At 33.9% G+C, this 13,266-nt stretch overlaps 1 protein-coding gene across 1 annotated transcript in view; it reads right to left on the bottom strand.

The window, feature by feature from the left end:
- Positions 1–5,031, bottom strand: part of spir (spire type actin nucleation factor) — a 269,005-nt gene extending 263,974 nt beyond the window's left edge. Inside the window, exon 1 of the mRNA XM_085821663.1 lies at positions 4,751–5,031. Within this exon, the coding sequence (XP_085677789.1) occupies positions 4,751–5,009 (259 nt within the window). The 5' untranslated portion in view covers positions 5,010–5,031. The remainder of the gene's footprint in view (positions 1–4,750) is intronic.
- Positions 5,032–13,266: the final 8,235 nt, after the last annotated feature.

Raw genomic sequence — 13,266 nt, 5'->3', positions numbered from 1 at the left:
AGCTCAATTTGGCCCCAATTTTGAGACAAAATACCCCGGAGGATTTTCGGCTCGCCGTATATTTAGAGTGCCCCATGCCGCACAGACACTATTACAAACATCCATGCCTTCTCCAGGATTCGAAATGGTATGGCAGTCAGAGTCAATAACCACAATCCCGGTTGGGCGGCACTACAGATTTAAATTATGTAAGTCTTAGGGAACTAAACTACAGCTTAACACCACACTGAAATATGATGGGCATGCTAGGAGAGAAGCCACCATGTTATGGAGTAAGAATTTGGTCATTTAGCATTATAAAAGAGACAACGGACTTTTTTTTTTTTTTTTTTTTTTTTCAATTTTAAACTAAGTAAAGTGAATCTGAGGTCACGTAACTGACGAGAAATGCGCACAGGTATATATATGTTTACCTCGTGTAGAAGTATTTAAAAGATTTGCACAGTTGAAGTGTGATTAAAAAAAGTGGCCTTGGAAGATGAAAACTTGCCTAGACGTCCAGTTTCCTGTTCGCAACGAGGAACTCATTGCCAAACGAAAGAGAGATCAAATTAAAAAATAATAAAATCGTTGTGCGAATGAAACAACTACTGCAGATGTTTCTTAGTGTTGGCAAATATGATTTTCAGGATCTTAGATGAAATTTTAAGGAAAAAAAAAATGGTCTTCCCAATTTCTGTCGTATTTCTTGCTAGATGGTCACAAATCAGTGTTTTGGTATGCTAAAGATATCGGTTAATCAGTTGTGTTAAAAGATAAAAATTTTGTTCTTTCATTATTTAATTAAACTAAACGCAATGGAAATCAATAGATTCGCCGAAAGTTAAGACCTTTAAAAATTAAAGATCATGTGTTTGTTCACCGTTTATTTGCGCGTTCTGAAATGTTTGTTCATAGATTATCTGTGTATATTCCAATCACTCAGGAGCAGACTTCCTCCCTTCCCTCTGCATACCATTACAACCGCTCCGAAACATAACTGATGAGAAATTTTGGAAATCTTCTACCTCTTCTTTTTTCATATGTGTGCTTGCAAATACTTCTTGTTTCTTAAATTAAATTCATTATTAAAAGATATTTTGTTGTTATTAATGGTATTCAATACATCTAACACATCAAAAGAAGATTTGCAGAGGTCATTTCAGTCATTTTAGACACTGATAGATCGGTTTTTTTCACTGTATTAATCCTAAAAATGTATTACTTCAAATAAATTATATAAGTAATTTAGTTATATGTGCTTATTTTTCCTATCATATTTCCATCATTATATGTATAAATAAATATTTGCAGCATCCTAAAAATTAAATTCAAAATTTTCATGCTAAAAATATTTAATTTCCTCTACAAAATAAAAGATATAATCTTGAACTCCATTTACTTATTTTTACTATAGTTTCGATTGGTGTGCATGTGTGTGCATATTATTTGTGCATTTATACAATTATAATTAAAAAATGTTAAACTGTAAATTCATACAATTTCATTTTTAGGATTGCCATTGTTTTAGATATAGTTTACCGCCATTATACCCTCCGGGGAGGTCGACGCAGAGAACTCTGTGAAGTTCTGGCTAGGATCTGCACCTAGACAATCTCGGCCACTTGAGCACATAATCATTGAGCTTAGCGGTTGGGGGGGTAGCAGGAAACTGCCCTTGGATTCGTCTGGATGCCCCACAGGGTAAAGAGGGATAAGTCCCAAATTAACATCGGGCATTCGGCACCCCGTGTGGTACTGGCAGGTAGCATTTCCGACGATCACTCAGATCTCCAAGCGTGCATGTCCCACCTTCTATGAAACCCGGGAATCGGGAGTGGTGACCCCGCGCGCCCAGGAGGTAGCAATTGGTTGAGTGAAATCTCTTTAAAATCTGCTGTCTCGGTTGAAGGGGCGACCACAGTGGCAAGTGAATGCAATTAACCTTTCACCAGGGGACTACTCGACTGGATGTCCCACCTTCCGCCTAATACAGAGGTTTCTAAGTTGGGGTTCTGTCCGTGTCATGCCATAACAAAATAGTTGGCGGCAAGCATATTAGACGATCACTTACCGCCATTATAAAAGGTAAAGGTTACAAGTATAGAAATTATAATCCGCTTTAAAAAAAATTCACTTAAGCAAATTTTTGACAAAACAGCTTTTTTTTATTGATCTAAACCTGCAGCCAGAACAAGTCCACGAACTTTATTGAGTTCAAAGGCAACAGCTGCATTTGTCAATGGCTTGGGCACTGGGGACTTTACAAGTGACAATATGAATATGCTTAGTCCGACCCAATTTGACAGAGAATACCCCTGGGAAAGGGTCCGAGTGTCTCCTACCCCTCTTCCTTCCTACCAGCAACCTCTCGAGAAGACTTTCGATTCGCCAATTTGTTAATGCCCCCATGCCGCCGAAACCATATACACTAGTAAACAACTATACCTTCTCCGGAATTCGAAGCCACGGCCAAGGCATTGCCAGCCGGCTTCTCTAATACCATGCCAATAGGATGGCACACTAAATAACTACTGTTATTTACCCTAATGAAAATTTCAATCCATTAAATCCCAAATGTTTATTTCTGGATTTATTATCTTACACTTACTTTTCAAAGCAGTCAGAACTTTGAATCCTTTTACATAAAGTCAATCAAAGGTTATACAAAAAAAAAAAAAAAAAAAAAAAAAAAAAAAAGATTTTTTTTAAAATTTATTTGCTACTTATTTCATCTTCCAGAGACAACGTTCGGCTATAAAACTAAAACACTTTATTTAAAATAGAGAAGTGAATGCCAGCTATAAAATTTAAATACTCTATTTGAAAGCAGTATTACGACACTGAAATAATTCAAAATTAATGTTAAAATATTGAGAGGCCGCCAAAATCTAGATTTCAGGCTGTGATAATTAGAAGAACTGCTGTGGTTTAAAAAAAAAAAAAAAAAATGTTGGTAGTGTAATATCCCGTCAACCATAAAAGTTAGCTACCACTGAACCATGAAAGTTACAAAGACCCCACTACAACTGTGCCAATTGTTCTTGCAGTATTCTAAAAGAACTAACTCCTTTTTGTCAGTTTTGTATTTGGCGAGGTTTTCTGGCATAAAGCTTCAACGGTCGTGAAATCTCTTGGTATTGTACAAAATAACTAGTGTATCAATTCAGATTTATTGGCGGGCGTATTCAAGATTGGCTAATAATGTATTTTCTAAAAGTACTGCAAACTCCCCGTATACACACACACACAAAAAAAAAAAAAAAAAAAAAAAAAAAATTATTTTTAAATTATTATAAAATTTCCTAGTTTTCAGTATTAAAAAAAAAATCTCAAATTATAAAGCATTTGTTTACCCCATCCAAAGCAAAAAGAAAAGCAAATTTTTTCACTTACATATAAAAACAAATTCCTCAGATTCTCACCGAAAATATTATATATTAAAATATTCCAATAAAATAAAGAAATATAACTATGTTAAATAATCATTTCATTTTTAATAATATTAAAACCAAATTAGTGATTGCATTGAAATTCTACAGCGATTTAATCATACCAGGATGATGATTTTGAAAGTTTGGCACAGAAACAAACGTTTATTTACTAGTGAGTTATAATTTAAATACAGTCAGACAAGTTATTTCATTCATATTTTTCATTTTCAACTTTAGAAACTTAAAATATTAGCATTTAATTCGAAAAATTAATTACTATTTATTTAGCACTTTTTTAATTTAATTTTAATATAATACTGGGAAGAGCAAAAAATATTTAATTTAATTACTACACAGCGTGAAAAGATATGCAATGAAAAAATATACTATATAATAAAAGAACAGAAAAATTCTGCTTTCTTAGCACACTTTTTCACTATGCAAAAATTCGGTGAAAACATAACCTAACTTGAAGTAATGTTTCTTTAGAAAGTTATTTGCATCACTTTTATTAATAGATATATATTTTTCACATTATTATAATATATATTACATAGTCATCATATATATACATTGTTTCATATTATTAATATAGTTTCATATTATTATTCATATTATTGTTTTCATATCATTATTTCATAATCATACCAATATTTTAGAAGTGTGCTGATTTTAATTTACTGATTTGAATTTCTTATGAATTACTGCAGTGGAAATGTTGGCAACAATAGAAAAATCTACCTGATTTATTACGGAGAACTGAAATGAAATCGAATCTGTTTCTTAATGATTTGATTACTGAATTCAAACACAAATAACTGTTTATTATTTATTTATGAATTTATTAACGAAACATTCAATATATATGTGTATATTAGTACCTTCCATAAACATATTTATAAACTCGAACCGTGATTTGACTACAATTTTACAAGATACGATTTTTGAAAGCATTCGAAAAATAATAATATGAATACTTTAGTTCATAATGATTGAATTATGTAAGAAAATACACAGAATTAGCTTAAACACTTAAAAAAAATTAGCACTGGATCACAAACATATACCGCAAAAACTCTAGTGTATGTTTCGTGATCGAACGATTCTTACGTAGAATATCCCTAACAGAGCCATACCCGAACGTAAACACACACTACGCCGGCAGCCCAGCGCATGGGTCGCGGTGAATCGCAGAAGCTGATCCGGGAACCCAATGAACCATCGACCGATGGAAGCTGTCAACATTACTGACGTTAGCTTTGCGCGGGTATATTTTCACTGATTTTTACATCTGGAAGCACAGACATTATCTTAATTTTCAGAAGTGAAACACTTACCTTTACTGGAGAGCTTTACAGTGGACCGATGTATATATCCATCTTTATGTATTAGTACGTGAGATGTATCGCTAAGGCAATAACACGAGCTGCTGTCAGAGTTCCACTCGTTCACCATACATTTGGCTGATTGGTAACATATAGCCCATGCTTGTTCTTCGCTCAGACCCGAGTTGAAAGCCTGTAAAATTGCGGATAATTTCAAACAACCGATCTCATCGAGCGAGCAGCGCGGAGACTCCGTACAGTCACCCGCCATATTGCAGTTCTGCAGTGGTGTGTCAACAGCGCAGCGCAGGAACTCATCGCACATTCGGCGAGGAGCTCCGTCAAGGGATAAAGGGAAACGGAACAATACCGCAAGCGCCGCTTGGTTTGAATGCAATAGAATAAAATTCGACTTTCACCCTCGAAGCAAAACTAATTCGGATATTCTAAATATCCGAATAAATGAATAACTATTTTGTGTGGGTGGGAGAGAAATATTTATTATAGTGCAAATTAATTTTTTCATTTGCCATATTTTATTTTAACGGCAATTATATAATTTTAAGAATAAAATATTTATGTTTCTGGAAAGCAAAATAAACAGCAAAATTAAGTAGCAATATCAATTTTTATTTAACAATATACAGCTTAATGGCCATTTCAACTAAATTAAAGCGATGGGATTATGTTTTCACTTACGTAGCTTACAAAACTTGTTTTTATTTTTAAAGTAATAAAACTACACGATTTTTTAATGTAATGCTTTCTTTCATTGGGAAACTAAAATAAAAATAATTGACATAAAATTAGGTTATTGAAAAATACTCATCATATTCGCTAATAACCATAAAAACAACATTAATTAAACACAAAATTTTACACTTTGTACTCAAGGGTTGATGGGGGTAAGTAGCTTTTAATAATAAAGAATTAAGAATAAAGCGTCATACATATAATAAAATGTTTCGTAAATGAAATATTAATGGAAAAAAATCTTAAAATAGGCTGTTATATTGCATTTTATAAGACAAATAAATTCCTCGTGTGCAAAGAAATCTTATCTGTCCCCAAGTATGTTTGGTCTCTTTTTAGGAAATGGATACTTTTAATAACTAACTAGATTAATTTAGAAAATAATAAAAAAAAAAACAAGAAGACCTATAAATAGCAAGTACTGCTTTCCCGTTAAAATCGCAAGCCACATATTTGCCGAATTTTACAGATTTTCATCTAAATTAATTTAATGACTTCTTTAAAAAAAAATTCCCGCCCCCCTCGTGTTTTTCTCATTTTATACTATTCAGTCATTCAATATCTTATTTAAAAATTTAAAAAATTAAAAACACGTTGACCTAGAAAGAAGAAGAAAACAATCCGGATAATTGGAGTTATGAATATCTGGATTCCAGACAGTTCAAACTATGTTGTAATTCCATAATATTTTCTACTGAGCTTATCAGTGTTGAACCCAATAAGGTGCAGCCACAACTCAAGCCTATCTGCTGGGAATGTATGTAACGATTATATATATATATATACAGGCGTATATGTTAGGACCAAAGGCAAGAGAAGAACCAACAGGGTCCCTTCTCTTTTCAGATTTCAATGTGTAAGGTATTTTTTTTTCCTCTTCCTTATTGCGTGCTTTCATGACGTAATTGGATGCGCGTCCGGCTCGCAAGCCATAGGTTCGGAGTTCGAAACCCGGCAATCACATTGCATATTTTTCATGTGTCCTGCATTGAAGTAAGCCGCCCAGATGGTATAGTAGTTAGGGAAGCCGACCGTTCGGTATGTATGTAACGTATATACGAGCCAGTTCTCCTTAGGAAGTCCTCCACGAAGGCAACCCTCCCCTTAGGCAGATAGCTCTCGAAGCTTTGTCGTAATTAAATAAATCAAGCCAAACCATTTTAACTATCGAAACAAAGGAATTTCCAGTAGTCATTGGTTTCGCCAATCTGCTCACTAATTCACTTCTTTAAATTTTATTTGAAGACTCTACTTTCAGTTCTAGTGTAAACTTTATAATTTGTTTATTTGAACTTAAGTCTATACTGGAGTAATCCTTTGCGCACCTAAATATTTTTCGCTTTTCTGTTTCGTAATGACACATTGTAGAATTTTTAACATATTATATGATTTAAAAAATGCAGTATTTAAGTATAATACTTCTTTTTTCAATGGCCATTGTAGGCTTTGTACCAATACTAAGTTCGAAAGCGGTAGCCATTTTATTATAGAAGCAGCTAACTGCTGGGCCACCGTTAATTCCTATGAAAGGGCAGACAATTTACATCCATACCTTCACCGAGATTCGAACCCGGGACCGTGGATATGGCTGTCACAGTCACTAAGCACTTTACCATTTGGGCGGTTTGTAGCACATTTCAGAATAAGATTTATCTACTTTCAGGGTCTATCTACTACCCGTTTACTCACAAGTAAACACTAGATTTCCGGTTTTGAGTACTCCTTTCCCATATATTTTGAACATATTTGGAAATATGTCTTCTTCTATCTCAAGTTATAGGTAATATTCTCTTTAAAGTAGGATTTTCAGTCAAGTTATTATACGAATAAAATGCTGTATTCTCTTTGTATTTAATCATTTTAATCAGACAGGATTTCTAATTGATTTATTTACTGTACATAAAAGTTTTTATTTACAGTTTCCTCTTTTAACGAAAACCCTGATGAATTTCGATATATTTCTTGAGAGTAATTCATATATGATTCATTCACATCTCTTTCTTTCATAACTTCATTGTCCATTAGTTTACAAATTCGCTACTTCTTTTTATTTATTAGCCCAAAATAGCGTTAATTCGAATGGGCTATTAGTCTCGAAACGGGATTTTGCGTCATCCACGGTAAACGGGGAGTCACGTTTCAAATTGTTGCTACCAAATGTCAAACCTACTGTCCCCCTGTATTATCTTTAAAGAAGATTTTATTCATTCACGTTTTTTTATGATACTTCATTTCCACAGAGATTATAAAATAAAAAAATAAAATATTGTTATTTCCGGAGAGAAAAATACGAAAGAGTTTCTATCGGCTGTAATTGATTTAAACTGTGAAATCATTCAGTGATTGCCTAAACTAGCAATCCGTTTTATTTCACTTGTAATGTTGCGCGCTTCCAACCTGCACGCAACAATAGTGGTGACTGCTATGAACTGGAAAGTATACAAAGTCTTGAGAAGGGTTTAAATCCCTTTTTATTCAACTTTAGAAATTACAGATGCGTGCTCTTGACGCTCACAAACTACGCTGACCCGGCGGTAAAATAAAAATAAGAAACTAAAAAGAGATAATAGCAAGTGACTAACTACGAGGCTCTCTAAACGTAACTAACCTAACCGCGCTCTAAGATACCGCTGACAATTTAGCGAACTTCTGAATATTACGTTGAAAGATTTAACTATCTACTGAGGCAAGCACACAGGCCAAAACGCGTGGTTCTTCAATTTCTAACTAGCCACCTTCACGCTCGTGAAGCAAGAAAGCACACCTTCGAACTCGTTTCCCTTCTATTTAACTCAGATTACTTCCGCTGACAATTTGAATCCTTGCGCGTTCTACTAAAATTTACATACTCTGGCATTGGCAATTCCAGGGAAAAGTAAGGCTTGACAGGAAAGATAGTTTAAACTTAAAATAAATGTTAGTTAAACTAAATATAAACCCTAAATATAAATATAAAACCATACTTAAACAATAAAACTAATTACTATTTACAAAGACTTTGAAAGTTAACGCCTAAGCTAAGTTTTTGTTTGATTGTACTGAATTAATAAACAGCTTGTTTTGATTTGCATGGAACAAAACACATAAATTATTTCTCTTCGGTTTTCAATTAAAGTCAAGCTGTGGAATTGTTTTCATTATCGTAAAATAATAAAACTAGTATTATAATGCACATTACGTTCGACACTCAATAGAAGAATGTGAAAAAAAAGACTTAAATCGGTCTCTTGCAAAAAAAAATTAATTCAAAATTAATAAAACTTAAATATTTTAATTAGTGAATTGAAATGAAGTGCTATCTAAAGATATCTTTTACTGATGTCTGTTTTACTACACTATTTGTCATTATAAAAATTCCCCTTTTTTTTAAATTTAACTAAACATTGTTCGTTTTCCATTTCTTCAACATGCATCATGTAACTGACATACTCCTTCTTCATCTGAGACCCGCCCCAGCGGTCGTGCGGTAAACTCTGGTAGTTCGGTTCCGGCGAACGGGCTGGCTGCATGGGCGTTTTCGTGGTTTTGTCATATGTAACGTGTATACGAGCCAATTTCCCTTAGAAAGTTCTCCACAAAGGCATCCCTGCCTTGGGCAGATGCGCCTTCTAGTGCATTGCCGTAATTAAATGAAATAAAATCTAAACCTTTTTCTTCTTGCGAATGGTCTTCAGAACTCTAAGAACGAGAAAAGTTTCGCCTTCTCCTTCATTTTTTATTTTTGGCAGAATTCCGGTATCAAAAATTATTATCAGGTGATATTTTCATCATTTTTTCTTGATTAATTTACTAATCATGATGTCAGACTCCTGAAATCTTCTTCTGGAAACTAAAAAAAGATTCAGCTCCTTTCCCTCCTAAATTTTCGGGTGTAAAGAGCGAAAACAATTTACTCATGGCTTTTAAATGCACCTTGAAATTTGTCCGGAGATAAATGATAAGAAATACAGTATAAATGCAATTCAGAGGACGAAATTTGTCTCCTTTGCATTCCAAACTTGAAATCATCCGAACTACAGGAAACCGATGTTTTATATTGTAAACATAAAACGGCCTCTATTTTTCTACTATAGCAACCAACATTTTATTTTTGTTATATATAATCAAAACTTTTTTCATACTCGACATTCTCGTCTCGTCTCGTTTATTATATTAAATTTCTACACTTACAGCGTGTTATAAATTAAATATTTCATATCTTTAATTTCATTGTATCCAAAAAGATGAAAATACGATCCAGGTAATTGGAATTCCGGTAACCGAACTTAGAATAATGAAAATTTAATCAAAGAATTTCAAGTTCTTTTCTTTTTTCGTTTTTCTCGTTCTTATTTTAGGTCCATTAGCGATCGAGTGGTGCAGTTGCTGAATACTGGTAGTTCAACCTGAGTTCGATTTCAGGTGGATGGAGTGGCTGCGTGAACATTTTTCATAATTTTCCCCCTGTGTAAATAGGATACGAATCAGCTTCCTTTAGATAGTCCTCCACGAAGGCATCCCTTCTCTTAGGCAGCTAGCCCTCGAGCGCATTGTCCTAATCAAAAAGCCAAATCAAACCAATCATCTATCTATCTGTCTTTCCCCTCTTCTACTATATCGACATTTGAGGCAGTGGCGGAGTATTCTACGCATCATAACTGCTTATGTTTCCTATTTTGAAACTTCAGATTCTAATGCGTGTATGTGTATGTGTATGTGTGATTATGGCAAAGCCTCGAGGGCTATCTGCCTAAGAGGAGGGATGCCTTCGTGGAGGACTTTCTAAGGGAAACTGGCTCGTATACACGTTACACATGGGGAAAACCACGAAAACGCCCATGCAGTCAGCCCGTTCGCGGGATTCGAACCTCGGACCGAACTACCAGTGTTCAGCGACTTTATCGCTCGGCCGCTGGTGGCCCAAATTCTAATGCATTGAGAACTTTTGTTATATTTCGTTGCATGATTTCTGATGCCTTGAAAGCTTCTGTTATGCTTCGTTTCATAATTTCTAATGCGCTGAAAACTTTTGTTGTGCTTTGTTTCATAATTTCTAATCACTGAAAACTTTTGCTGTGCTTTCTTTCATGATTTCTAATGCGTTGAAAAAAAAAAAGAAAAAAAAAAGTTTTCCCCCCGTGCTTTGTTTCGTAATTTCTAATGTACTGAAAACTTTTTTTTTTTTTTTTTTTTTTTTGCGCTTTGTTTCATGATATCTAATGCACTGAAAACTTTTGCTTTCCTTATCGCGATGAACCTGGAATACAGCCCTCAAAACGGCTGTTTCACTAGCTATTTTAACCTTGGGTACTTCTGGTGACCTGTTGCAATCCAACTTTGATCAAGAAAACTAATTAGATGGAACCCATAGGTATTATGCACCCCTCATCGCCTTCTACCAATTCCTTGATGCAAATTTCATAAAGACGGGTTTTAAGTGCCACATTCTGAATAGACGCTATTACACACATGCATCCCTTCTCTTGCATTTAAGCCAAAGTCCAATAATATTGTAGAAAGCATTACACTTTCCTAAATATAAAACGTGAAGAGTCAGCTGTGACTTCGCCGTGAATCGAGCCACAGATCTTCCAATAACCAGTTGAATGTATTATCCATTTACACAAAGAGAACATGCACAGATAGGGACGATAATTCCTTACATTTTCCCCTTCCCTTAAAGGGTGATTGAGAAGAGGGGGATGAGACTCAGTCGACCGAACTCAGATGATTCCTGCACCACTCGTGGTGTCACTGTGTAAGATAGTATCTTCTTGGCTATGATATAAGTTGTCTGATCTTAGTAGTGAGCCTGGCGCCTTCTTGCGTAGACGTGAAGAGTAACAACACAGGGAAAGAGTGTAAATATCCCTTTTTTATTCTCAAGCTCTTTAATAAAAATGCACGTACTTCGTGCTCACAAAACACCGACTATTTGTGGTGATAACTTAAGGTAAATTTAACAATAAAGTGCTAGACTACACAATTTACTTAAAGCTACCAAGCTGACTCAACAACCTTCACCAGTGATAGATTTAATAAACGGCCAGAATGCGTAGCCGCAGCTAAGATTAACAGCTGGAGGACAGAAAAGCAACGTGCGCGTACGGCTAATGGCGAAATCAGCTGTGTCTAACATTATCTTTTCGCCTGTTTAAATACTCTCTTCACTTTGTAGAGACATTAGGTTATTTCGAAGCAGGAGATGTGAAAAATGAGCAATGCCCTCACCGGGACTCGAACCTCACAAATACGCGCCGAGTGTGATGACCATTACACCAGGAAGGCCTGCTAAGAAGATGGTAGAAATACCTCATAACTTAACTTGATTTATAGCGAGGGGAAATAAGTTTAGAAAAAATGCCAAAATTAAAATAATTGGTTATTGAAACTAAGGGAAACCCTACATCTGACGCTCACATATGAGACAAAAATATATATTGTATAACAATTATTATAATTGCCGTTGGTTGCTTTGCCACTCTCAGGGCTGTTGCCGACTTTCTGTCTGGAATTTGGATTTATTGCACTATGTGCGATTTTTTATTATTAATATGAAAGGTAATTTAGGTATTAAAACTACTAAATGTAATTTTTTATTATCACTATTAAAGGCTATTATTTATCTATGGTATAATGTAAGAAATTAATAACATTTGGGAGATCCAGCTGTAATTTCAAGCATGGTTGCTTTTCGAAAAACCAACGAGAAAGTTCTCCTTTATAATGGAAAATTATGATGCACGTGCATATTTTTTATGTCCTTTCAAATGGGAGGAAAAAATGGAAAATCTTTTCTTCGTTTCAAAAGAAGTATCATTAGTTTTTTTTTTTCCCAAATACAAACGAACTTAATCTCTTTTATTCAGCAAAATAACAGAAAAAGGGAAGAGTGAACAAAAACCAAATACATGAATAAAATGTATATAATTATTTTTGGATAATAATGAAATGAAATACAAATTATTAGAAGTAAACTGAAAAGGTAAAATGTTAATATTATTCCATGAAATGAAGAATGGATTTTTATATTTTAAATATATAACTGTATTTTATCTAGAAAATACCGTGCTTATATATGTCTTTTATGTATGATCATGTTTTATTTGTCTGAGTATATCATTTTCCTCACAATAATTACTTTTTACATGATTCATTTTTTTAAAGTGGAATAAAGTTATAAAAGAAAACTTACAACTACAAACACAGAAGAGCCTATTGCAGATGGTTTGATTTAGTTTGGTTCATTAAATTATAGTAAAGCACTCGAAGGCTATCTATCGAAGGGGAGGTATGCCTTCGTGGAATACTTTCTAAAGGAAACTGGCTCATATGCGCATTACACATTGCAGTTTCAGATCATTTTGGTCTTCAGTGGAGAAACTGAAGAGTTGATTTGAATACAGAAGTTACTATTTTATGTTTTCAGAAACACTGCTTACTTTAGAGGCCATCGTTTAAGAAAGCTGGTTGATAATACATTGATTACGCTTGTGTATAAATAAATGCCTCAAAATACCGTATTTCCTAAAAGAAATTTCTTATATATATATATATATATTTTTTTTTTTTTTTTTTTTTGTGTGTGTGAATAAAATTTTGATTTTATTCACAAAACCCGAAGTGTCTTTTAATTTTATCAATATTGATAAAAAATCAGATGTTTCTTAAAATATATTTGTTATACAAACTGAAGTAAACAAATGCTTTTTAAAAACATTTACATTTACTGAGAATTATAAATTTATTTCTCACTTTTTATTCCACTAAAAATAATAGTAATAACCCTGGTAAAA

Source organism: Stegodyphus dumicola, chromosome 8, assembly GCF_044657685.1.
Source record: "Stegodyphus dumicola isolate Sdum_Otavi_A_Nest chromosome 8, ASM4465768v1".
Taxonomy (NCBI): Eukaryota; Metazoa; Arthropoda; class Arachnida; order Araneae; family Eresidae; genus Stegodyphus; species Stegodyphus dumicola.
The sequence above is the reverse complement of the archived record's forward strand: the minus strand, read 5'-3'. Positions and strand labels throughout refer to the sequence as shown.